The sequence below is a fragment of the Rhinolophus hipposideros genome, assembly GCF_964194185.1.
Source record: "Rhinolophus hipposideros genome assembly, chromosome: 13".
Lineage (NCBI taxonomy): Eukaryota > Metazoa > Chordata > Mammalia > Chiroptera > Rhinolophidae > Rhinolophus > Rhinolophus hipposideros.
In genome coordinates this window covers 27,086,581-27,113,408 of record NC_138059.1, presented here as the reverse complement: position 1 = coordinate 27,113,408, position 26,828 = coordinate 27,086,581, and the positions used below count along the sequence as shown (strand labels likewise).

At 34.1% G+C, this 26,828-nt stretch overlaps 1 protein-coding gene across 6 annotated transcripts in view; it reads left to right on the top strand.

The window, feature by feature from the left end:
• Positions 1–26,828, top strand: part of ZFPM2 (zinc finger protein, FOG family member 2) — a 448,655-nt gene that overhangs the window by 122,359 nt on the left and 299,468 nt on the right. For all 6 annotated transcript variants that reach the window (XM_081070486.1, XM_081070487.1, XM_081070489.1 and 3 more), the window contains one exon: positions 2,243–2,344. In XM_081070486.1, the coding sequence (XP_080926612.1) occupies positions 2,243–2,344 (102 nt within the window). The remainder of the gene's footprint in view (positions 1–2,242; positions 2,345–26,828) is intronic.

Sequence of the window (26,828 nt, the reverse complement as noted above, 5' to 3'; positions counted from 1 at the left end):
AAATCAGAGAACAAGGGAGCCACAGTGATGGAGTCCACAAAAGTCAACCTCTGTGGGGCACAAAGCAAGGCAAAGAGGGTGGAAAGTCTGTTGGGGCCAGCAAGAAGGGGCAGGTGTAAAGTAACCAGGTCAGGGGACCTATCCGGGTTCTCTGCCAGAGCTAACATTCTTTGATTCTAGTTCCTCCAGTCTGCTAAATACATGGCATTTGTTTAATATTTACGTATGTGCAGTAATAATATTTGAATACTTAACAACTGGTACAGCCTTGGCTCTGACCAACCAGGTCAGATGCCATCAACCTCCTGCTGTCTAAATTTAATCCTTTAATTTCTGGTTTAGAGGAAGTGGGAGGGGCTCACTAGTGAGTGGCAACGATAGGCGGGGTTGCTCTGAAGGGCATTTGGTTAGTTTGGAGCTTGTAGTATTTCAATATATTAAAAGGTTAAAGAGCCTACTTGTGTGTGCAGGCTGAGGACTTAGCCGTATTTGTGTATGAGAATGGAACTTGGTACCTTACTCTCATAAGATAATTGATGTGTCTGTGTTCTTCTATGTGACCTACCAAAAGGAGCACAGGAGATTTTTAAAACTCTTATTACTGAGTCTTGACAGTGTAAAGACTATCCAGTGTACTGAGTAGTACACTGGGACCTAGTTTTACACCCGCCTTATTTGTGAACTTAATGAGTTTTATACTACTTCTAAAAAGGAACTGTGTTTTTCCGTATATATCCGACTACACCTACTACACTTCCTTAAACATGGTAGATGCTCAATAAATATTTTCTGGAGTGAATTTTATTGCTATTCATTCTGATCATCCTAAAAGGAAGAGATAACTCAACTTTCAGAGAGCCTCCAATTCCAGGCATGGCGTTTCGTGGTGTGGTGTATGTATTTTTTTCTTTGTTACCCACCAGAGCCAGTGCCCCTCTGTTAGAAAATTAAGTTCAGTATAGCTGTCACTGGGTTTCTACATTCTTACTTTACCTTTTTTCCACTTTTTAAAGTGATTCATTTTGTGAAGCTCTATATATTAAAAAAAAAAAAATGTATGGAGTTCAAAGTTCAAAACTCAATATTACATTAATATCATTTGTAGTAATAATAGTTTCCTGAAAATTTTGTATTTTAGGTTACTTTGAAAGATTTTCAAAATTTAGTATATTTTTTGTGTAATATAAAGACTCAAAACTATTCAAGATTTGGGCAACTATGTGGAAAATAGTTACTGAATACTTCAGAGGCCAAGCAATTTAATTTAAAATTTTTAGCATTATTAGATTCAAGGTTTAGTTGCCATGTTTTTAGTATATACTTTTTTATTCTGACATCATGTTTTCTTGTTATTTTCTTTCTGATCTCTATTATAATTTATAAGAAGTATTTTTTTAACATTTTTGTGTTCGACCTGTTAAAGTTGATTACTTTCCTTTAAAGCAGCACATACTTTGTTATATTATCACTTAAAATGAAGGTACTTAGAAATTAGACATTTACTTTTAAAATGTGATTGCATTGTTAATGTGTTTCTCATTTGCCATAACTATATTTCTGCTCAAAATATATTATATTTTTTCTTTTGTTATGTGAAAATGAAGGCATGAAATTGTACAAACTAGCTGCACTTACTCTATTACAAGTATAGGTTTATAACTTCTTACATTGTGAAGACTGAGTGACTAGCTCATCTTGCATGCTAACATTTAATTACGGCTTTTTTAGATCCATTTTAAAAATAAATATGACCTAATTTTAGCAATCTTAAAGATGGGGGAAAAGAAAATCTTTTTCAAAATAACCTAAATTTAGCCTAAAATATTAATATTTCTTTTCCTATGATATTTAATTTTGCTGCATCTTGCCTCTATAAAAATTATAATTCAGAAATATGCAAGTTAAGTTTTTCTGTATTGAAGGCACTACAAAAATTACATACTGCTTTAAAAATTTTTTTCTTCTGTATAATATTAACTCTAAATGAAAATTTTAATGATAATGTTCTTTATTGTTTAGAGCAGTTAACTTTATTTATTTATTGATGAATAATACTGTTTTTCTTTATCATAAAGCCATAATAGATATCAAAACAATTAATCATGGACGTTTGTCAGTATGACAATATATGTAACAAATATATAATTAGATATATGCTAAGGAGATCCCTTTATGAGGATTTAAATATCAAATAGAGGGCTTTAATCATTTCCCTTTCTCTCTGTGTGTTGGTGTTTTCCAGGTGACGATGAAGGAGTCCAGGAGATGACAGAGTCAGATGGGGACACACAGTCAGAGAAACCCGGGCAACCTGGAGTTGACACAGATGACTGGGATGGACCAGGTAGGACAGAAAACTTAGAATTCAACCATCTGTTGCTACTATCAATGATTTACTTTTTTTTTTTCTTAAATTTTAATTAGGTTGTAAAACCCTTACAATCTTTTCAACTCTGATTAAAAAAAAATTGTGTCTATGCTGGTTATATGGGAGGTTAAGTACGTGAACATCATTTGAAGATTTTTACCTTTTTGATGAACTGTAAAAACCAAAGTGTTATATCTGCTTGATGTATCCATCTTGTTTTCTTACATACTCATGTAAGAATTAGTCAATTCTACTCGCTTTTTATTTCAGTAGACATCTTTATGCTATATCCACATTCAAATTGGGCAGAATTTTAAAGCTTTAAAACACGTAACAAACAATAATACTCCAAAGAAATATATTCAGATTAGTCATGTTGTAAGTCAGAGATTGAATGTCAATATGTATTTAGAAGTTTAAAAAATACCAACAGATGCTCCCATTTGATTTAAGGTTTTGGCAACATTTTCATGAATGAAAGTTAAATTTAATTTTAAAGATCCTGATAATTAATCATTTTAAGTAAAATATAAGCCAATCAAAATACTCCAAAACACCAATATGATTTTATGTAAATATGTATTGTTCATAAGAACTTTGTGTTTGGTGCCAAGTAATTTATTATTGCTGATATATTTATAAATGAAGACTATTATGTCATAGAGCTTAAGAATATAAGTTTTGAAATAGCTTTAACCATAATTTCCAAAGCAGTAACATTTTTCATTAAGAAAGATCCCTATATTTCAATCACATTTTCACCCTTGCATGACTTTGCAAATTGCTCTCTGCTGAGCATGAAAAAGAGAGGAAGTCTAGTGATAATTTTCTGAAACCAGCAGCTGGAAAATATAATGCAAACAAAAATGAAGATACAATATATCTGATTATGATGTCATTTATAATGTTATTCATCATACACACAAATGTTTGTATTCTGTATACTATAGCAGAATGTTACACAAGAATTTGGACCAAAATGTATTATATGTAAAGCACCATAATACCATATTTTAAGAATTTGAAAGAAAATATAGACTTCTGGCATTTTTACCTTATTGCATAATGCTTCTGTCTTCTAAAGTAGGGAAGAATTCCTTGATTTAAAAAAAGAGAAAAAAAATACTTTGAAAACTAAAAAAAAAATTTACTGGTGGATTACATTTAACTTGAAAAGGGTGGGTAAACTTTATATTTTATGGTTTTTTAATTGATAAAATTAAGTATGTAAGTATCTAAGTATGTAGAAGAATTATTTTTATATTTAAATTAGATTAAATAGCCTTTCTAATATACCTACTTGCAAAGGGTGCGTTGTGGTTTCTCTCTCTGGTGCAGACAGGGTGGGGACAGATTCTCCTCCTTGCTGGTCTGGGGCTCAGTGTTCCCAGTGACCTGGGAGTAAGCAAGGAAATTTTGGTGTCATAAATCACTAAACACCTATTGCATACCCAATGCTATCTTTTTCAGGAAGCTTTTCCGGAAAGAAAATTACATTATTAGTAAAAAATGAAAATAAAAATAAAAAGATTAGGGAGCAAGGTACAGCATGATAAAGCATGATGCTGTCATTCAGGATGAGCTTTTTCACTTTTAGGTTAAACTTGTTTAATGTGTCCAACTTAATGAAAATTTTCTTTAGTTAATATTAGAGAAAATGTTATTTTTTGTGGCGCGTATGCATATGTAAATACTTTAAAGGAAAATGTATGTCTTTAAGCAGGTATGCGTATGAGAAAATTTTTTCTGCAGATACTATAAAATCGGTAAAACATTTTTCCTTATTTTACACAAAAAGTGTTTTATTATTTTGAAACCCCTTGATTAATGCAATTGATTCATAACAAAAGAATATATGTTGGATATTTATTTTTTTAAGGTAGAATATTTCTTTTCTTCAATCAAGAGAAACTATAGGGGATGTTTTTGCACTTTTGCTGTTCCGCAACTAACGATTACATCAATATTTTTATCCAAATTTTTGTTATTCACAAAATATTATTGGTATTTTCCAATTGTGTTAAGGAGATAAAATTGTCCAGGTTTTAGTAACTATTTCCAAACATGTTAGAAAATGAGCTCTGGATTCTAAGGGTTTAGGTTCAAATTCTGGATTTGCCAATCACTTGTGCAGTTTTTGACAATTTACTTATTCTTCTTTGTATCCTTATTTGTAAAATGTAGAAATAATATTATGGGTTTTGTAAGAAGTCCATTAAATCATACACATAAAATGCTAATGATTATTATTATGGCTTTGGAATTGTTGAGTCTTGAAACAGAACCTTTTAAAATTATTCTCAGAATTTTTCAAAGCCCAGTAGTGTAATAGTATATCTCCTACAATGAAGGGTAAATTTCAGTGATGCTAAGCATCTAGTTTTGAACTGAACCACAAATTTTTGGTTAGGACATGAGGTAATGAGCAAGATGTGATTTCAAGGTCTCCTAATTTTAAGTCACTCTAAGATAGTTTTCTCTAAAAATAAAATCAAAGGACAAGGAAATTATCTAAAGAATTTGAGGCATGGGGCTGACATCATTTAAGATGGATCAAGATTTATCTTCTTTTTAAAGAGTTTGATTGAAGACGGCCCTGCAACCTTTCTTGATGGTTCAATTCAATTATGAATCAACTCCTGTCTGAAGTGTTCTATTTTTATCAAATGCAAACTTCACAGAACAATTTTTTTCCTTATTTGTTTTCTCAACTAAGAGGTACATTTAGTAATTGCTCACACCTCTGTTAACTCCTGTGGTTAGGAGGAACCTAAACAACTTTTATGAAAATTATCTTAAACATTTACAACCATTTCTATGATGAAATCTTTTAATGCTTAATTATTTGTGACTTATTTAAATATTCCTCAAGCTCTTATTGAAAGTTTCACCGTTTGAATGGACAGCTAGGCTCGTACTAAGCTAGTAAAGTTTAAGCCATTGTAAAAGTCATTACTTCATTATTTCAGTATTTCATACATCTGTTTTTAAGTTTTATTTTTCTTTCTTGCTCTTAAAAATATTACCCTGCTTTATATACTTATACCTGTATTTGCCTCTGCTTCACTTATATCATTTCTGTCTTTCTTAACTAAATACTTCTTCTTTTCTTTTATCAACCTCACAAGTTTCATGTTTTATCACTCTTGCAGTATTTTGGTTTACCAATATTGTTATACATTGAATTATTCAATAAATATTAATAATTGGGAAAGGTGCTAAGGGAGAAATCAGAGGTGTATTATGAAGGTGTCTACACTTTCTCTTTTTAATGCCATTTCTTTCCTTTAACCTCTCTTAATTATTCATGTATTGTATTTAGGTCACTGATGTAATAATTAAGCATGTCAAGCTAGAAAGTAGAATATGGCCTAAACTATAGAAGAAAATGTACAAATTATAGAGTCAGACAGAGTTCACACACTGATGCTTGTGGCCTTGTAGTCTCAGGCATATTAAACAGCTAGGACCTCAATTATCATATCTTTAAAATGGGAAGAATAATAACTACTTTGTAACATGGTTATGAGGATGAGATTTGAAAGAGGTAACGTATAGAAAAAATCTAGCACAGACCTTGGGAGAGTGTGGGATTTGCTAGATGTTAATGGCCTTCCTTTACCTGAGGGCCTCTCACAGTGACCAACAGAATGTTGACCTTACTTTGAAAACAGTGTTTACGTCTCTGGCTTTCTCTTTTAAGAAAATCTTGTGAATCAATATCCATGGCCAAGGTCTTGAGTGCTGACTTATGTATTTATTTTAGAAAGAGACTTGGGGGAGAGAATTCAGATAAATCATTATAAATTCATGATCTACCTCTGTGAAATGAGCACCTTAAAAGGTACATCTTACTTATATCAACTCTGAGAATGCAACTCTAGCTTACAATATTAATAACATGGTTACTTCTTTATACACCTGGGAATAGTGAATTTGATTTATCTGGTTTAATAGCGACTGAATAGTGTCTTACCATCAGGCTTACAGCAGTTATAATTGAAATTTCCAGGCGCTCTATAAAGGAACATATTACATTACTCAAACTGTACAAATAAGTACTTGTATCCCCAAGTAATGTATATTAGTGCAAATATACACAGATATAAAATTTGAAGCAAGCAGTCATTTAGATTCCTTGACATGAACTTTTCAAGATAAGTATGTACTGTTATTTAAATACATTTTGATATTTATGTCAAGTACTTAAGGCAGTTCTATAAAATGAAGTAGAAAATAAGACCTTGTATTGAGTATTTGATGAATTAGAATCAAATTATGAATAATTTTTGTATTACATATTACAGAATGTCACAACTTGCTTCTAGACTGATAAATGAAAATCTGACTTTCCATCAGAGGTAAATTTTTTTGGGGTAGTGTAATATTGAAGTGGAGAAAACCAAAAATGTTTCTTCCATTTATCTTGGACCTGATTTTGAGTAAGTTATTAACTCTAAAATACTTCAGTTTCCTTGTTATAAAATGCGGCTAATAATAATAACTACCTACTAATGATATTTTCTATATAAAGCATGGAGTTCAGAGCTTCATACATGCTCAGTAAATAGCTCTTAATATTACTTTTAGTATCATTTTGGCAATTGTGCCTTAGTGGCCATTACAATGCCTTACAGATAAGATGAAAAGTCCTCATTAAACATTTTGTATAGTGAATTAACTTCTCAAAATGATTTTACTATGCAAAAGTCACCATAGGATTATGTTAATTATGTTCTATTCCCCTGGTTTTAAAACAGGATTCAGTGAAAGAAATTTTAATGTAAATACATTTTCAAGAACAAACGTCTAGCATAAAATCAGATGTGTGTACTTGTTGCATCTGGACTTCAAATTGGTCAAGAAATCATAAATATGTCACCTCATTCAATTGCTGTTCAACATTATGGATACATGCAGATGATCAGGCTAGTTCTGCTTTGTGCCGTAAATTAAACTGCGAAGATGGGAGTGTTTTGCATAAAGTGGAATGGTAGCTAGAAGACTACCATGAGACAGAAGCACACACTAATGATACAGTTTTCTTTTTCTTTCCTCTTTACTAGTTAGTCCAAAGAGGGGCTTGGAGATTACAGTTCTGATTTCGTTTCCTTTTTGATTGGGAAAATGTGGTAGATATAAGATCTGGGAAATGCCATTTGAAGTAAATTAACAGAAACCTATGAAACATAGTTAACCATAGATATAGTCTGACAGTAAGAAGAATATTGTGAGAAGCGGAGGAAATCGTAGAATGACTGTGTATTACTCTGACAGTGAATTGGTATTATCTCTGCTATCAGATAATGCAGTTATCATTAATTTTCACATTTGCATTTCAATCTTTGGAAGGAAATGACTCTTGCCGGATGAAGATAAGAGCTCTGTACCACTATAATGAACCATCATTTTATCCCAATGCTTTGTGTCCATATTAAAATGAGACAGGGAGGAGGGAGTGAGTGTGTGTGTGTGTGTGTGTGTGTGTGTGTGTGTGTGTGTGTGTGTGTGTGGTCAGAAAAACATAACAAAGTGTCAAAAATTGCTATAGACTTCTGAGCTTCTTATGAAACAAGAGGGGGTCAAAATAAATCTTCTGTAGTGTAGTTAAGTGGATATCGGATTAAAAGATGAAAGCTTTACTCTGTGTAGAAAAGAATACCACATAAACATAGTAAAAAAGTTATCTTTATCTGATTCCCTTACTCTAGTTCTCATATGTATGCATTCTCATATATAATTAGGGCACACATAAACTCAACCAAAAAAAATGTAGTTTGAAGGCAAACTACTTATTTATGGTTTAGAAAGATACATCTTTGAGTTATAAAGAACTGCATAAAATATATCATTTTATTGTTATTTATACTTCTTCAGTTGCATAAGAATGGGAATTAAGAATAAATAATGACTTACTTTAGAATTTGCAAACACTCCCTCATTCGTTTGCATAAATTTAATTCAGAAATTCAAGTTAAAGTATAATGATTTTGAAATTAATTTTCTTTGGACCTTACTTTGTAGTGACCTTTTCCTAAAACACTCTGCTGGAAAATGAATACAATGTCAAATTTTTTAAATATATCCTGATCTCGGAAAAATATATGACAAACCATCTTTGCTGTTCTACACCCTGCTCCCATGGCAAAATTCATTAATCAGCTGTTTACAGTAGAAGCTCCCTTAACTGAGCTACAATTTTCATCCCCTCTCTAAAACTTACTGATTGATGCTGTTATGGGTTGAGTTGTGTCCCCCTAAAATTCATATGGTAAAGTCCTAACTTCTAGTATCTGAGAATGTTACTTGGAAATAGGGTAATTGCAGATGTAATTAGTTAAGACAAGGAGTAGGGTGGGCCCTTAATCCAATACAAATCGTGTCTTAAAAGAAGGGGGAATTTGGAGACAGACAAGTATATAGAAAGAATATTATATGAAGATGGAGGCAAATATTGGAGTGGTACTCCTACAAGCCTAGGAAGGTCAAAGATTGCCAGCAAACTACCAGAAACTAAGCGAGAGGCATAAAACAGTTTCTCTCTTATAGTCCTCAGAAGGAACCAACCCAACTCATAACTTAATCTTGGACTTGTAGCCTCCAGAATTGTGAAGCAATACTTTTCTATTATTTAAGACATAGTATTAGCATATACTAATAGTTTATAGTATTTTATTATGGCAGCCTTACAAAATTAATACAGAGGCCTGGAAAGGAATCATGGGCCATCACTCATATATTTGCAAACTATACTTCTTACTGTAATTTTTAATTGCTTTTAAATATTGTGTAAACCATTGAAATATATTTGAAAAAAAGGTATTGTGAAGGTAGCAACCATGTTGAAACCTTCAAAACTGGCTAAACAAATTTAGATGTAGACAAAACAGCTTTAAAAAATTGAAGGCAGATCATAAAAATATTGAAAAAATATTGAAAAAACACACACTTACATGGCTTTCCTAGTGTTTTTACATCTTCCCTCTGCTCTAATGAAACAAACTAGAAATAGTAGATGGATCATTTGAATGATATTGATGTAAGTGGAACACCAATCAGTGGCCCATACATGAATTAAAGGTCCAGGTCCTGTATCAAAAGTTTGATTATTAAATATGATTCTGTATATTATAAGTTAAAATGTAATGCATATATTGTTATTTATAAATAATCCCATTATTTGACTATTTGGATTAATTATTCATCCCAGTTATGTCCAATAAGAGACTTCTGTTCTCTTTCCCACTGAATCATAATTCAGCTTTGAATTTTTCTCAACAAACTGGGGAAACACTACCACTCAGTAGTAGTAATTGACACATAAGAGACATTTTTACTATCCTTTTTATAAGCTTTTTCATTAAAACATATGTATTAAATACTTATTTTGGCATAAGGGTTATTGACATTGATTGTTTCCCTTGACTCAGCATTGTCACCTGAATAGATACCTAATAATATGATTGAGTCTCATATCTGGAAAAGTAAGAGAAAGAAAACTAAACTTTATAAATATTTGTTTTTATTTTGACTGGCTTACCAAAGGATTTAATTGGGCTCAAAAAGATAAGTAAAGACCAACACAATGACATGCATTAGAAATAGTTTAAAAATATGGAAAATAAAAGCAAGCGCATAGAGATACATATACTTGCTCTTAATGGGCTACAAATTTGGAACTAGATTACTAGAAAACTATTTATAAGGGTGATATTGATTGGATACACTGCACGAAAAATAAATTGCTTATTTAGGGCAAACATTTATTTGTTCAACTATATTGAGTATCAACTATATGTAATGCTCTGTGCTAGACTCTAGGATGTGGCAGTAAATAAGCCAGAGTGGTCTCCACCCATGAGAGTTTACTCTTTCCCAGACACTACAAATTCTGATAATGATTTCTTTAGTGTTTACTGCATATGTGATAGTTGTTCCATAGAAGAAACATATAAGATACCATAAAATCGTATTTTGAGGAGTGGGAATAGCCGGGAAGCCTAGTCTGGTAGAATGGAAGTCAGTAATGATTTCTTTGAGGAGCAAACATTTTTAACTTAATTTGTTTTTATTTCTAAATTTTAATATGTAACATTTCAAACATACATAAAATAAGAGGGAAGAGTATGGTCAATCCTCATATTTCCATTGCCCAGGTTCAAAATTTATCAACTTTTTACCAATCTGGTTTCATTAGCTCCCTCTTAATTTTTTTTTCTTCTGGGGTATTTTAAATAAACTTGCTGAAATAATGTTATTTCACCCATAAGTGCTTTGGTGTTTCTCACTGACAAATAAAGACTTTTAAATACAATGACAATACCGTTATTATACATAAAAATACTTCTTAATATTGTCTAAAACAATTCATCTTTGTATTTTCTGAAGTATTTTAAAAAAAAATTTGTTTATATTTCATTTGTTACAATCAGGATTCAAACAAGGTCCACATATTGGTTGATAAAATGCTTAAGTCTTTTTTCCATCCATGGTAGTCTCTCTCCCCCCCAACCTTTCTGACCCACTTATTTGTTGAAGAAACCAATTTATTTATCCTGGGGTATTTTTCACATTCTAAATGGGATAAATTCTATCTTATTGATGTTGTATAACATGCTCCTCTACCCCTCACATTTCTTATAAATTAGTAGTTAAATCTAGATCCTTGAATAAATTCAAGTTCAACACTAGGCAACAATACTACATATATATTGTTGGGTGCTTTCTTGCATCGTATCACTAGGAGCATAGATGGGATGCCCCACTTGTAGTGATATCACAATGTATCAGGTGGCTCAGGTGTTTTTAGCCATGGTCCATCCATGATAAAGTTTCCCATCAACTTTTCACCTTGATTGCCAGGATGCATTATATTATGAGGGCTTACAAAATGGTGATTTTCACATTTTATCACTCCTTCTATATTACTGGTTGGTATTATTGCTGTCTGAAAATTCTTTCCATCATCTACTATTTAGTTACCCTTAAATACTGTTCATAAGAGAAAGACAGGATATGTGCTTAATTTTTTCTCATTATTTACCCATTTTCAGAATAGCAAAGAATACAAAGAGTGGTATAAGATGAGGCTGGTATAAAGTAAGCAGGGCTCAGATTCTTCAGGGCTTTGTAGTCCATAATAGTGTTATGGGATTTAAATTCAAGATCAATGCAAAGGCATGCTATGCATATAAGCCATATGTTTACATTTACATTAAAAATAAACTACTCTGACTACTATGTGGAGAACAGCTAGAAGGACAATAGAAATGCAGTAGTCTTATCAAGAGGTAAAACTGGCTTGAGGAGAGCAATGGATACTCATACATTTGAGGATGTGATTGCATGTGGCTTGCTCAACTTATTTTGTTGCCATTCACTGAGGTAAGGAACACAGAAGGAAAGACAAGGTCAGGGGAATGATAAATTGGATTTTTAATATGTTGTTTCCAGTTCTTGTGAGACTTCTAATTGGAGCTGTTGAGTAGAACGCTGGTAGTATAGGCCAGAAGCTTGGAAAGAGGTCTGATCTAGAGGTGTAAACTGGAGCATCAGCAATGTGTGCATAGCAGTGGAATTGATGGGAGTAGATGAAATTGCCTAGAGTGGGAATTTGTATGAGAGGGCTATGATGTGAAGCTTGAAGAACTCTGGCGGAAAGATACAGGAAGTGTCCTCAAGAGAGACTAATAAGGAGTGACCAGACAAAATGGGGAAAACCAGAAGAATGTAGTAATAGTTTTTTAAGAAGGAGGGAGTCATGACTGAGTTAAATGCTGCTGAGGGGTCAAGACTGAGACCTAAAGATTCTCCTTGAATATCAGTGATTTTAACTAGAACTATTGCCATGGAGCTCCAGTATTAGAAATCAGACTGTGGTAGGTTGAAGTGGGAGGGGAAAGTGAGCAAATGGAGGCAGCTATTGTAAACAATTATTCTTGAGTGTTTTTGGTAAAAGAATACATATTTGAGTTTCTATGAATTTGTTTATTAATGAAATTATTCATTACCATTTACCTCTTATTTCTACCAGAAACCATTCAAACTTTAGAATTTAGGGATATGTTCCCCCCCTCAAATTTACATTCCCATATTAAACTATTCTGAATCTATTATCCATTAAATTTTATAAGTTATTTTAAAGTTATTTTTTATTTCCTACCCCTATCATCAGGTTTTATGTAATGCATTTCTGTAATTTATTTAAAATTGTAACATTTCAACTTTTATCTTCCAACAACTGGTTTACCTAACAGGTTTTTTTTGTTTTGTTTTGTTTTGTTTTGTTTTGTTTTCAGTTTGTCACTTTTACTGCAGTTGAGATCTTAAATTTGATAATAATGTATTATACTGGGAGTGCCAAAAAAATGTATACAAGTGGAAACTTTGGTCAACGTTGCTCAAGCATAGTTCGCTTGATGGTAACCACTTTGAGCACCTCTTGTAATTGTAGAAGTCAAACGTGACTTGTATTCATTTTTTATTATCGATGTATTGAGTATTACAATTTTAATACAGTTTTCCTTTCATAAAATGTGTATACATTTTTTGGCACCCTTTGTATAGCAATTTACTATAAATTTGATATGGGTTAGAGGTACGCTTTCTTTTCTTTCCAGTATCCAAGCTGATAACCACTAATATTTTCTTATTATTACTTTTTGTTGTTGTTTTACCCTCAGGAGTACATTTGGACCTTGGGGATTATTATCAATATCTTCATAATAAACTCCTACACTTGTTTCTAAGATTGATACTTGGAGCTTGTAAGTTATTCACTCATAAATGTAATTTACATATGCTTGCCAGATCTTGTATTTCTTCTGCACCTTTGCAGACCCACATTGAATTAGTTAATTTAATTAGTTCAGACATTTATTGCAGAATAACTGTGTGCCAGACTCCAAGGATAAAATGATGATTTGGACTCAGACTACCTTCAAAAAGTTCACAGTACAAAGTTGAAGACAGACAAATGATGAGATAATTAAAATACATTCTTATGATTTCATTGTAGAGGCATGTACAGTGTGCAGTGATAGCAAAGTGAAGTAGCTCACCTATTGCTAAGTTGGAGGGGTGGTGGGAAGATGGCTGAAGGATCAGCTTGCACAAGAATGGAAGGCTTGCTGGTCTGGTGGTGAGACATAATGCTGAGGAGATAACACAAGCAATAATCTCTTCACATGATCCCAAATTAACTTTGGACCTATTCTAAATGTTGTTGATGGATAGAAAATGTTTAGTTTTTAGCAAAATATAATTCCATACCATGTGTGGTGAACTTGCTGCCATTTTGCCTGTAGAGAGGCTTCCATTTTCCAATTAGACCTGCCCTATTTAACTGTTACCTAGAAGGCACTATATTTCCCATCATTCTGAGGAGTGGAGAGGCTCTCTGAAAGACAAAGGAAACCAAAGTATCTTCAAGTCAAAAATGGGAATTCAGACTTACCCAAGAGGCTACCTATTGAAGATATGTTACATCTATAAACTATTAAAAAAGATGAGGGTAAATGGGACCAAATATATGGTGATGGAAGGAGAACTGACTCTGGGTGGTGAACACACAATATGATATATAGATGATGTATTATTGAATTATACCCCTGAAACCTATGTGACTTTACTAACCACTGTCACCCCAATAAACTTTAATTAAAAAGAAAAAAAGCAACAATGAAAGAGTTTGGTAAAAAGACATCAAAGAAACGGTAAAGGAATCTAATGGTGATTCAGGCCATCACCTGGAAATCAACCCAGCAAAGCAGGTGGCCTACTGGTCATGTCTGGTGTTTGAAAGTGGGGCTGGCTCCTGGAGGTCCTTGGAGAATTGGGGGAGAATAGGAAAGGAAGGCTCAAGCGGGGAGAATCTGAACTCCTTGCTAACAGCATAGTCCTTTTTTGCAGAATTCCTGAGGGCCATAATTGCTAAGTGCTGCATGTTTAAAAAGATACATATATATTGAATACAAGGTCACATTCTTGAAAGTAATGAAAATAACATATTGGGTGCTAAACACAAGTTTATATTTAGGTAATACCCAGAGAATCAGAGATTTGTTTTTGAGATTTCATGGCTGAATCTTTTGATGCTAACAAGAAGCATAACATTCATTTCAACTGACACCCTGGGTAAAAACAGTCATAAGCCTTCCAGATTGAATGGAATTTTAATAAATTCTTTGGTGTTTTTCCACCCATTACCCTTTTCATATTAACTAATCAAAATTGTTTCATCTTAGAACATTGTATTAATAATGTAAAATAAAATGAAAAGAGCAAATATGTGAGTATATTCTAATAAGGATAGAAACATGACATTTCTTACAGAATTGAGTTCGCTGTAAACCATACAGAGACTATAAAAAATGACAGACTATCTAAGATTGGCAGCACTTTTTCTCAGTATGTGTTTTTAATAAACAATGCATTAGTTAATTTTATGGTATTTTAAATTATATTTTCTATATAAAAGCAATACAAGCAAGCCAAAAGAAAGGAAAAAAAAAAGGGCAGAAGACATTTTCTGTTATCAGAGTGTTTTCTATTTCAGTTCCCTCTAACCTATGTTTTTTTTCATTAAATTAGATGTTTTCTAAGAAAATTACCATCTTCCTCAGTCAAGGGTATTTTTTCATTACTGTGAAAATTGAATAAAAGGAGGACATTGGTTATATAAACAATAATTATCATAATGTGGTTAATGCAATAGTTAAATAGGGTTATAAATGAAGTAAAATTTAAAAAAAAATATGCCTCCAATTTCTAATATTGTAACTGGACATAATATCTTCTAAAATCTGTTTTCTAATTATAAAATAAGTCACTTGAGTGGCCCTTCTTAATTATGCAAATATAACCAGGGTTTTCCAACTGGATGTGAGAGCCTTTGTGACTTTGAGATGATTCCTCCCTGTCTTAGAGATCTCACAGCTTAGGGAGAAAAGGAAGCTGGGGAGCTGATTTGCATATGCAGCCAGGCGATTTGTGTAGTGGTCAACCAAACTCTACCACTTCTCCCCCAAATTGGGGTGTGTATGAGTATGCTTGGTGTGCCATAACAAATTATGTGGCTTAAACAACAGAAATTTATTTTTTCAGAGTTCTGAAAGCTTGAAATCCAAAATAAAAGTGCCTGCAGGGGTAGTTTCTGGGGAAACCTTTCTTCCTGGCTTATGGATGGTCATCTACTGGCTGTGTTATCACATGGCTTTTCCTCTATACACACACACTCCTGGTGTCTCTTCCTCTTCTCACTTGGACACCAATCCTATTAGATTAGGGCTCCACTCTTATGACCTCATTTAATCTTAATTAGCTCCCTAAAGGTCTTATCTTCAAATACAGTCACAGTGGGAGTTAGGGCTTCAACATATAATGTATGATCTTGGAAGGAACACAGTTCAGTCCATAACAAGTTCAGTTGTGGTGGCCTTAACCAGAATATGCTGGCAGGGAAAGGACACCAAGGGAAGATGTATGGAAGGCAGACACAGCCAGGACTCAACAGTAAGGCCTTAGGTTCCCCTCCTTCTTCCACCTCCCCCCTCCCCCACTTTGGTTCAAGCCATTGTTTCTCAGTCTAGTTGTGTAGGACACAGCTCCCTGGCCCATGCTGGTATTATGAGCCTTGTGCTCCCCCCGCCTGAGGCAGTTGGTCACCGGTCATCGCTCTTCTGCTCACAGTGGCTCATGGCAGCTCTTGCCAGCTGCTGGCCACTCACGCTGGCTGCTGGCCACTCATGCTGGCCACCGGGTGTTCCTCACAGCACAGCAGCCGGCGGCAGCCCAGCTCCAGGGAGAGCCATTGTTCTCGATCTTAGTTGTAGAGGGCGCAGCTCACTGGCTCATGTGGGAATCTAACCAGCGACCTCAGCGTTAGGGGCACAGCACTCCAACCACCTGAGCCACCGGGCCGGCCCAGAACTTAGGTTTTAAGAAAGAATTCCCCACCCTTTTTCCCCTGAATCTAGGACCCCTTATAGGACCAGTTAACATGCCCCGGGGTCCTGTTCTGGGGGAAGTGTGGCTGTTCTGAGATGTGTGAACTAAGTGAACCAAACCTTGAAGACTAATGTGGATACCATGGCAGGTTGTGCAGGAGCTGAGCCCACTTATGGACAACTTCCATGGAAAAGGAAAATCCATTGTCCAGGGCGGGAATGGTGTTCAATAGTGACACCAAGGAATAGGGAGCAAATCAGGGGCTCCAGTGGCCTAACTGATCTGCTTGGAATATGGAAGTGGGGTTGGCTCTTGGGGATTCTTGGAGAATTTGGGGGGGATAAAGCAAAAGCTCTCACAAGCAAGAGGCTTAACTTCTTGCTAACAGAAATTTTACCATAAGCTGAGGAATGAAGGCATACAAGTCGTGGAAAAACATGAAAGAAGCCCAGAGAAAGAGGCATCTGTCTCTGTTTTGGGAGGCCAGTTAAAGACTCTACTTTGTGAACATGGAAAACATTTAACAGATAGAAAAAGAAAAGAGGGGAAAACACATTCTAGCATTGCAGACAGAGGGACTATAACCCACCCGGCATTAATATAGAGGGTAAATTGAGGGACTGGCATTAGACACTCGGGCAACAGCCTATTGCAGTAGTTTTGATCAGACTGCAATAGAGATTTGGGTAAAATGAAAGTTGTCAGCATTATTACTAAGTATTGCTGATCACTGTGAAAATGGGTTGAAAGTGTTGAAGGAGGACAGATGGTTTTCCCCCTATGCAAACCCCAAACCCAGGAAAGCAGTGATCTGGAAGTGGTTCTGGGGAGCAGGGAGATTCAGTTTGTCTCCAGAGTCTCCGCTCTGAATCTTTGTCACACACACACTCACACCCAAAACCACAGTTTTTCTGAGCAACTTAAAAGAAAGAGTTTCCTTCTGGTTACATAAACAAAATGAGCTTTCATTTTTATTCTGCAAGGAAAATCATTTGTGAAAAATATTTTAACTATTTTAAGTCATTAAATTTAATGATTATATTTTATACTAAATTTGAATATAAATATAACATTTTAAAAAGCACTCAACCACATATAATGCACCTTTTTTTTCCACATTGATGTGCATTATAGGTAGAAATTCTCTGATTTTAAAGAACAAGTAGATATTTTTGAAATGATCCAATTATTCATTCATTAAAAATCATAATTACAATTATGTGGCAAAATTAATTTCCTATAAAATAAGTTTTTCTATCTGAAAAATGGAAGTGAATTATTTTAAGAACTCATAACTTAAGGCTAACATTTCATGCCAATAATTTATGATTAATATATAGTAGAATATTTTACCACATTTTAAAACTAAAAAAGAGGTTACTAACTCATCTTTCTGAATTTTACTCACTTTTTACTTTTAAAGGCAAATAATGAAAAAATATAGTTAGCAGATATTTTAATAACGTAAATAATAAAGTCAGTGAAGATTACATATACAACTGTTACAGAATGCATGAAATATTTCAACCATGGTTTAAATGTACATGAGATTAATAATACTTCTGATTCCCTTTGAGCATTTGATATTATTACATCTATATAATCCAAGACATTTCATCCATTGGGCTCATTGATACTCATTTTCAAAAATCCTAAAACATACCAAAAAAGTACTGATAAAGGTAAAAATCAGTAAATGAGATGACCGGAGCATTTATTCAGTGTTATTCTTTTGAAATAATCAAAATAAAAACTCTCGAGGATTAATGTTGAGGTCATAAAACTGTCTGCTCTGGTCCAATTCTCCTCTCCTGTGAACTTTTTAGCTTTCCCGTTTTCATTTATGTCTCTAGTAACTAATATTGATTGAGAGTTTACTACGTGCCAGTTACTATTGTAGGCCTGGGGAAATAAGAGCAAACAAATTCCCCTTGGTTTCTCTCAGAAGGATTCCAGGAATGTTGTTTTCCTCTTGACCAATGAGGAAACTGAGGTGCAGGAACATTAGGTAACTTGTTTAAGGTCGTAAAGCAAATAATCGTGCTCATTGCCACTTCCTTAATTTTCATACAGTGAGCCCTTCTTGATGGTGGTACCTGATATTTGCTATCATATTTTGACATCCCTTTATCTAATTGGGTGCTATTTTTTGCCTTCTGTAAAATACAAGCAGGCAAGGAAAAAAATGTTTTTTTTTTTTCTTTAAAATTGTTTATTAAACTTAATTTATGCTTCAATAAAATTTTTGTAAAATCTAAGACTTCCTTTCTAGTGCCCAACTTGTTGGTTACTATGTTTAATTCATCATTTATCTGGTTTCTCCCTGGAAAACACACATAATAATCATAGCAGCTATCATTCATTGAGCATCCTGGCTTTGTTTTACAGTTCAGGAAATTGAGGTCCAAAATCTTAGTAATATAGCTGAAAAGTGACCCAGCCAGGATTCCACTGAGGGAGTCTCTCAATAACTCTAGCAACATCCCTTTAGAAGGACACTTTCTTTTTCCTAGGTGCTACATGAGGTGATGCCATTACCTCCTTTAAGCCCAATAGGTTATCTCTATTTTATAGGTGAGGGTGTTAATGAAGTCTTAGCAGCATAGTTAGGTTGTTTACTTAGTCTCATACCGCTAGTAACGTCAAGCTTGTGGGGACAGTGGGGTAATGGGAGACATAATCTGAGATGAAAATTGCTTTCAAATTCTGCTCCTCTGCTTAACAGCTCAGTAAACTGGGACAAATTACTTAATCTTTTCTTCCTTTCAACTTTCTCATCTGTAAAGTGGGAGTGCTGTATATACCTGCTTGATAGGGTTTTGTGAGCTTTACATGAGTGAAACATTGAGAAGAGTGTCTGACACAGAGTATTGTACAAGTGATGTAAGCCTCACACCATCATCATCATCATCATTACTTTATAGCCAGAGATTTTTTCTGACTTAAATCTTGCTTCAATTTGTTTCTTCTTTTCCATTAGATTTCTTTAAGTTTTCAGTGACCAGAGATCTAGTGAGTCAGTTTGTATCTATTTGTTCAGAAAACCAGGGCCTTCTATAGGATTCAACATCCTTGATTAGAATAAAACTTTAGGTTGAATTTGAAGTGCTAAACTATTTTAGGTTTTCAAAAAACAATTTAGGCATTTGTTGATTGTGCTTAGTCTTGTTCCACAAAGGATTTAGGGTGACGTAAAAATATGAAAATTAAAATGATAGACTAAATTATTAATTTAGGTAAAATAAAACATGAACAGAAAAAAATTAAGGGACAGGGGTATATAATTACCTGGCTATTTCAACCATGGAGTCCAGCATAGTTATTCAAAAAAGGCTCAAAATCCCCACTTCTCTCCTGGGCTCTGTTCTCTGTACCGTTCTCCTTGGTTTTTGGAGAGCCTAGCAGTTTTACCTTCCTATCTTTCTTTCCTTTTCCGCTTTTCTTGGGACTTACCTTCACAGACCTCATCAGACGTTCTTACTGAATTGTTCTCATGAGATTTCTATTCTCAATTAGTTTTATATCTTTCAATTTTATGGCCCATCAAGAACTGCACAGTTCATTTTCTGAAGGAGATATAAGAAAGTACAAAATGTTACCAAATCCTTCCTGCTGTGTTTTCAAACAAACAAATAAACACACAAACAAAACAGAAACATAACATTGGCTGCTTTTTAAATATGCATATGATTATTTTAATAAAACCTCCACTGGGTAAATGAATAACATAGAAGAGGAAAAAATAAAGTTTGCAGTGAATGGTGGATGATACTGGTGTTCAACAGGGAGCTCTTAAAAATAGGCCAAATGCGTAAGACATATTTGTAGTTTTCAATTTATAAGAAAATGATTTCATTAGAGAGTAAAAGAGAGAAACCATCAGTCGGAATGTTTTAGGATGCAGGCTCCTGATGAGACCAGCAGAGGAGACAAACTAAGTGTACAGATGCAGATTAGGCCTCAGAAGATGAGGGTGTAAAAGGGATTTAATGGTGGGGTGGATTATAGAAATCCATGTAACAATGTTAAATAATTATAGTTCCAGCCGAGATCAAAGTGGTGCTGATTGAATGCCCTCAAGCTGTTAACACGAAGTATCTTAAAGGGGGAAAAAAAAAAAAAACCTGCCTTGGAGATTGGTCAGCCTGGGCAAACAATGGCTGTGATCTATAGAAGTTCCAACTATTGAAGGCATTACTTATGGGGGAGGAAAGATGGAGGAGGGAGCCTGTAAAAGAATTTCTTCCCCTGGAGCTTGATATTAAAAGTGACTTTTGGAGCTGTTTGTAATTTGATTGAAATTGCTGGGGAAAAAAAGTATATGATTAACTCTTTCTCTTAGAGGGTGGAGAAAAGACATTTACTCAACCATATCACAGATGCCATTGGGAAATTCTGTAATTGATTTACTTACCATTCTTGAGTTTTCTCTTTGAGGAAAATTTCACTTTCACTTTACATACCAGCATGGTAATGACTGTAAGTAAGGTTAACTGAAAACAAAACAAAACAAAACTTCTTTGTGGAAGACACATTTATCTGCAGAAGGAGCAAAAAATAATTGACTATCAAGGGGGAGAAATGAGACCACATCCATGAATGTGGATTTGTTTGATTTTGTAATGTCTCTAAGACATTATAAAATGTAGAGTTATAAAACAATTTAAGTTAGTTGTAAAATGAGACAACCAATTCAATTAACCTCCAAAATAAGTGTTTTGGACAGATTTAATGTAGGACTATATATCTACATCTCTATCTCTTTAACAATATATTATATGATAAACGAAAGAGATGCAATGTTCACACCTTACAGATTCATCTTTACTTACTTTTCAAAAAGAAAGTGTTTGTTATTTTTAAGTCATAAAAATGCAAAGCCAACAAATACTAAAACTATATTTAAAGAAATTGTCCTTCTATATTTTATATTATCCATTTAAAATATATTCTTGATATATTGTTGAACTGTGTAGTTGATATAAAGAGAGAATTATATAGTTGAAAGCCAAATATTTGCAAACACTTTTTGTAACAATGTATGTTGTGACTGGAATATCACTTGGGGGGATTAAAACAGATATTTCAGTAAGCACATGGCATTTCTAGGATAATGGTTGTTTTAAGGTTTAGGGTGTGTGGGATTGAACTAGCCACCTCATTTTAAATTTTGCAAGCCTTTATGTTAGGAGATGAAATATTGATGCAAATATTTGATAATAAATACTTGATAATACATATGTTTATGCATTGCTGAAGAAGTTGGTAATGACTTCTTAAGGGCAAACTGCTTTTGGATAGACAAAATCTGAATTTTTTTATTAGAATAATTTAATACATTTTTTTCCTAATTCAAATGCATTTGCCTGAACACTCAAGTAAGGATGTATTAAGAATGAAGACTTTCTGCTGTTATGTTTCCTGTTGTAAGAAATAACCTATATTAAAGACAGTGCCACATTGAATCTGTGTGATGAAGGGTTTAACTTCATGACTTTCCTTAGGTAGAGGTTTTACGACATTACATTTAATTTTTAATATTTTAATACAAATGCATTTTCTTTGCCAAATTAACTTCTATTTTTATAGGGGTACAGATGTGTTAGCTATAATACCTTTTCTCCTCTGTGCAAAACATTATTTCTCATCTGTAAAACATTATATTAAAATTATATTCATGTGGTATTGGAGAAGATAAATTATAGGATTAAACTTTTTTAAACGAATATATATTGCATATTCTTAAAACAGTTTAAAACAACAATAAAAATATAAATTAAGACAATTTCTGCAAGCTATCAGCCAATTATTAGTCAATTTTATAGTTTCCAACATGTTTTTGTGTTTAGGATGTCAGTAATGTTCTAAAGCTGGTCTTATATGTTTAACAGCTGAATAATTTGCTTATTTTATTTCCGTCACTTTTCATTGTGCCTTTCTGTTTGCTTGTACACAAAACAGTTTTTCTCATCATTATTTTCATAGGTTCTTCTACACCACAGAAGGTTTATGAAACACAGAAGGAGTTCATTAACTACCCAAGTTACCCATACTGAAATGTTGTTACTTGGGATTGTAATTTTAATTGTTTTTATGTTGTTTGAAGTAATATCATTTACCTCACATATAATTACATACGTGAGCATAAATGCCAAACGAAATCATTTTTCACAGTTGCCTCATTTTCTCATTTTGAGGAAGTTTTTTGTTCTAAGAGTACAGAGACTCCATGGCTATCGATGAGTTCAGCTTTAAACAAAAATTCTGAAATTATAATAGGAGGGAAAAAGAAAAGCCTAGAATGTTTATTCATACAGAACTGGGTTCAAATCCTGGCTCACCCTTTCATTAATTATTAGTTGAATGACCTTCGGAATTTTTCTTCCTAGCTCTGAATTTTAGTTTCTTCATGAAAAGGATGCCTGCCTCATTAATGTGCTGTGAGAATTAAACAAGGTCAAGTGAAGCATTGCATTTCCTCCCAGCGTGATACAAGTATGGGTAGATGGAGGGCTGCAGTGGGAACTGTCCAACACTCTTTCCCATTAAAGACAGATGACAGCAAAGTTTGGGTGGAGAAAGTCTGACCTTGAGCCTGACAATTCCTAAGTAGATTCCTCATGCTAAAGCAGCTCTTTTTACTAGGGAAAAGTGAGACTTAGAATGCAGCTCTTTTTAAAGGGAAAAATGAGACTCTTAGAATGAGTGATTTTTACTGAGTTACTTTATGTTTCTGATCCTCATTTTTCTCACTAGCAAATGGGAGTACTTATGCTTCAAGTGTGTCTTAAGTAAAAGGAAGCACAATTTACATATGCCTGGCACATAGAAGTACTCAATTATGTAGAGTTATTGTTGGTTTTGTTATCATTCCAAAGACTACTGGTAGTAACTGGCTATTAAAAAATGGTAAGCCCAGTGAGTTAGTAAATATTTATTGAATTTCTACATCTAATAGTAATTCTTCTGAGCACTGAGAATAGTGTAGTCAACAAAACAGAAGCAATTGCTAGCCTCATGGAGCTTGTATTGTTCTGTGAACGTTGTTCAAAATCCACTTAATCATTATTAAATATCAAAACATTTTAAAAAACAGTGTTTATTTTAATGTTCAAAAAATACACCTATTCTTTGAAGGACTGTAAGTTTTCATGGAAGAAAAAGGATAACTTGGTAATCTTCTCAACCTCACTGTTTTAAACTTTTCTCAGTTTATTACTACCATACCTTCTTAAGGGAGAATCTCTCATTTCCTCATCCCATCGCCACTTCTGTCTCCACCATCACTCAGATCCCTTATCTCATTGCTTTTTGCTGGGCTACCTTATCGGTCCTCAGTGCTCCATTTAGACCACAGTTGTATCTCTTTATTCTACAAACCATACTTACTTCTCTAGTGTACAGGCCTGTTAGTTACACCGCTCTCTTTACCATTCAGCCAGACACTTTTCCCTCCATCGTCACTAATTAATCTCATGTTTCCCTTAGGACTCTAGCCAGCATTACTAATCATTTGCCTGCCATTTTCTAGCTTTCCTTCTGGAGTACTTCCATTACTCTTGTCTATTTCATTGTACTTGTGGCATCACCCCCTGTAACTTCACAGCTACTTCTGCCTGAGGGATCACGTCTTCCTTTATCTGCCCTTGTTTACATCTGCACGTCATTCTTCTCCATTACCCAGAATTGTTGCCACACACTCAGAGATTCCCTCCTCTGTTTATAACCGTCTGTACATGTCCTGCAACCTAATTGTGGAGGCTACATAGCTCCTGGCTTAATTTCCAATATTACCCCGTCCAACTCCATGACCTACCATTTTGACATTGTATTTGGTAGGACCTTAAATGGCTTGACTTCTGTGACTCTGCCTCTCTATGAGGGTGGGGGATAGGCAGTCTCTCTTCCGGCTTCTTACAACACCAGGAGAAAAATAGCTTCCATGGATTAAGTGAGCATTTATTATGTATGAAGCACTGTACCAGACACTTAATAAGCGACATCTCAGGCAATCCTCTCAATATCTAAGGACCCGAGAAAATCATATAACTTCATTGGCATCGTTATGAATTTAAGTTATTACCAGTTATTGCATTCATTTCCACATAACCTTGCATGTAAACTCCCACAGTAGTTATCCTAAAACTCTCCAATCTTAGAACCATTAATCCTCTCTACTTTCCTCTCAACTGCTCTGCTGAATATAGAGCAGTAATTTTTTTTTTTTTTCATGCGAGGGACTCCTTTGTGAAGATCTTTCAAAATTCAAAACCCTTCTTTGTCCCATTGAGAGGAAAAGTGATGTAGCGGGGGAACCCTTCTCAGAGCACATAAATGTAGAACAGAAACATTGTAGCTTAGAGGTATTACAACTACTTTGATGCTGGAGCCAGGTCACCAGATAGTTTTTCTATTATCTTTGCCCAGTTGTATAACAAGTTTTGCCAACTTCAAGGTGACTCTGCTTTACAGTTGCTTTTAATTTTCTCAGTGTGATCTCTAATAGTTCAGCATGCTCACTCTTAAATTAATTGCAGCTTGTGATGAAAAGAAAATGACCTCTCTATTATGTGAGAATTTCCTGTGATGAACTTCTCTTCCTGTTTCACATCTCCTTACCCTTTCTTATCCTTCCCCTCTCTAGCTCTCAATTCCCTGCTCTTTTTTTTTTATCACCAAGTATCTCATTTTTCTTCTCTCTTCAATTTCTACCTAGCTTATTTCTTTTCTAACTGCTCATATCTCCCCAACTCATGTATTCATTCCTGCCTGCATGCAGTCAACAAATAGTTATTGAGCACTTAAAGTGTTTCTGAAGTCACACAGCCTGACTTCAAATATTGGCTTTCACACCTCCAAGCTCTGAGAACATGAGGAAGCCCCTTACTCTATGTGCCTCAGATCTCATTTGTAAAACAGCAGTAATAGTAATTGTATCAATAATAAATGAGAACTGCCAAAGTTTGTTGTGAACTTACTACATTCCTGTCAGTTTTTTAATACTTTACCTGTATTAACTCATTTAGTCTCATAAAACACTGTGATGTAGATACTGTTATTAATCCCACATTTTACCTATGGGGTTATATATTTTCATAATTTGCTCAATGTCACAAAGCCACCTAGCTCATCGAGGGATAAACGAGCTCATTCATGTCAAGTGCTTAGCAAAGTGCCTGGTACAGAATAAATTCTCAAAGACATTTAGCTATTATTGTCATTATTAATATTCCCATTTTGCTACCCAGTAAGTACTTAATGAATATTAGTTATTGTTATTATGATGAGTAAAGCACCATGTTAGGTGATCTGAGTGTAAAAGATATATGAAATATAATGGCTGTATTCAAAAAGCTTACAAAATATTAAAGAATTTAAAACTGTTATTTTCTCTTTCTTTTTCCTCTTTTCCTCCTTCTCTTCCCCCTCCTCCTCCTCATTCTCTTTGTCCTCCTACTATTTCTTCTTTGAGAGAAGTAGAATAGCACAGGATTTAACAACAATTTGGGAGCCAAGACGCCTGGTTCACATCTTGTCTCCTGCTCTTCTAGCTGGGTGACCATTGACAAGTAAATTTACTTTTCTGTGCCTCAGTATTTTTCTCAATAAAATGGACCAATCATACGTCTACCTTATAGGGTTATGGGAAATAAGAAGCGACTTAATCCCCGTAAAGCACAGAGAATAGCACCTGGATGTAGTAAACACAATGGAAGTGGTAGCTAGTTTTCCTCTACTTTTACTTATTTGACTGCAAGTATACATTTAAAGAGTTTTAAGTATTATACCTTATTGATTGCTATTTATTAATTATATTGCATGTTTATGTTCCTGTGTTTTCAATTTTAACATTTCATGTTTGGTATTTTACATTGTTTCGTTTTAAAAGTTACTAAATTAAGATTATTTTAAGTTCCCTATTACCATTACTGTTTCCTCTAAATTAATGGCTCACATTTTTTTAAAAAAGTTTAGTATTGATCTATGAGATGTTACTTTTTTTTTAGACCTATATATATACATATATATACATATTTGACCACTGTATATATATATACAGTGGTCAAATATGTATATACATACTTGAATTCTTTCTCCTGTACATTAAAACTGTTTCTGTTTTAATTAGAAAAAACATTAAAAACAGTTTCTGATCATCCCTTTAACTTCTCTAGATCTATCAGTTTCCTTCTGATTGCTCCTGATTCCTCACAATGTGTTAGGCATCTTGTTTGAGTGGTTCCATCTCTTAACACATTGTCTTTGGCAAACTGTGAATATGCTCAATATCAGCTTCATGATAGAATTGGGCAGGGTGATAATTTTTCTGTATATGTGATTAGTATACTTTTATCGCGTGCTTACTGGACCTGGGGTTACAAAGATGAGCCAGATACGCTGTTTGTCACTCAGGTCGCTCGCTGTCTAGGTGAAACAGAATCAGGAACATATTTCATTTGGATATATCATGGTTGGTACTATTTGAGGGGTCTGATCAAAATCCCAGGGGAAC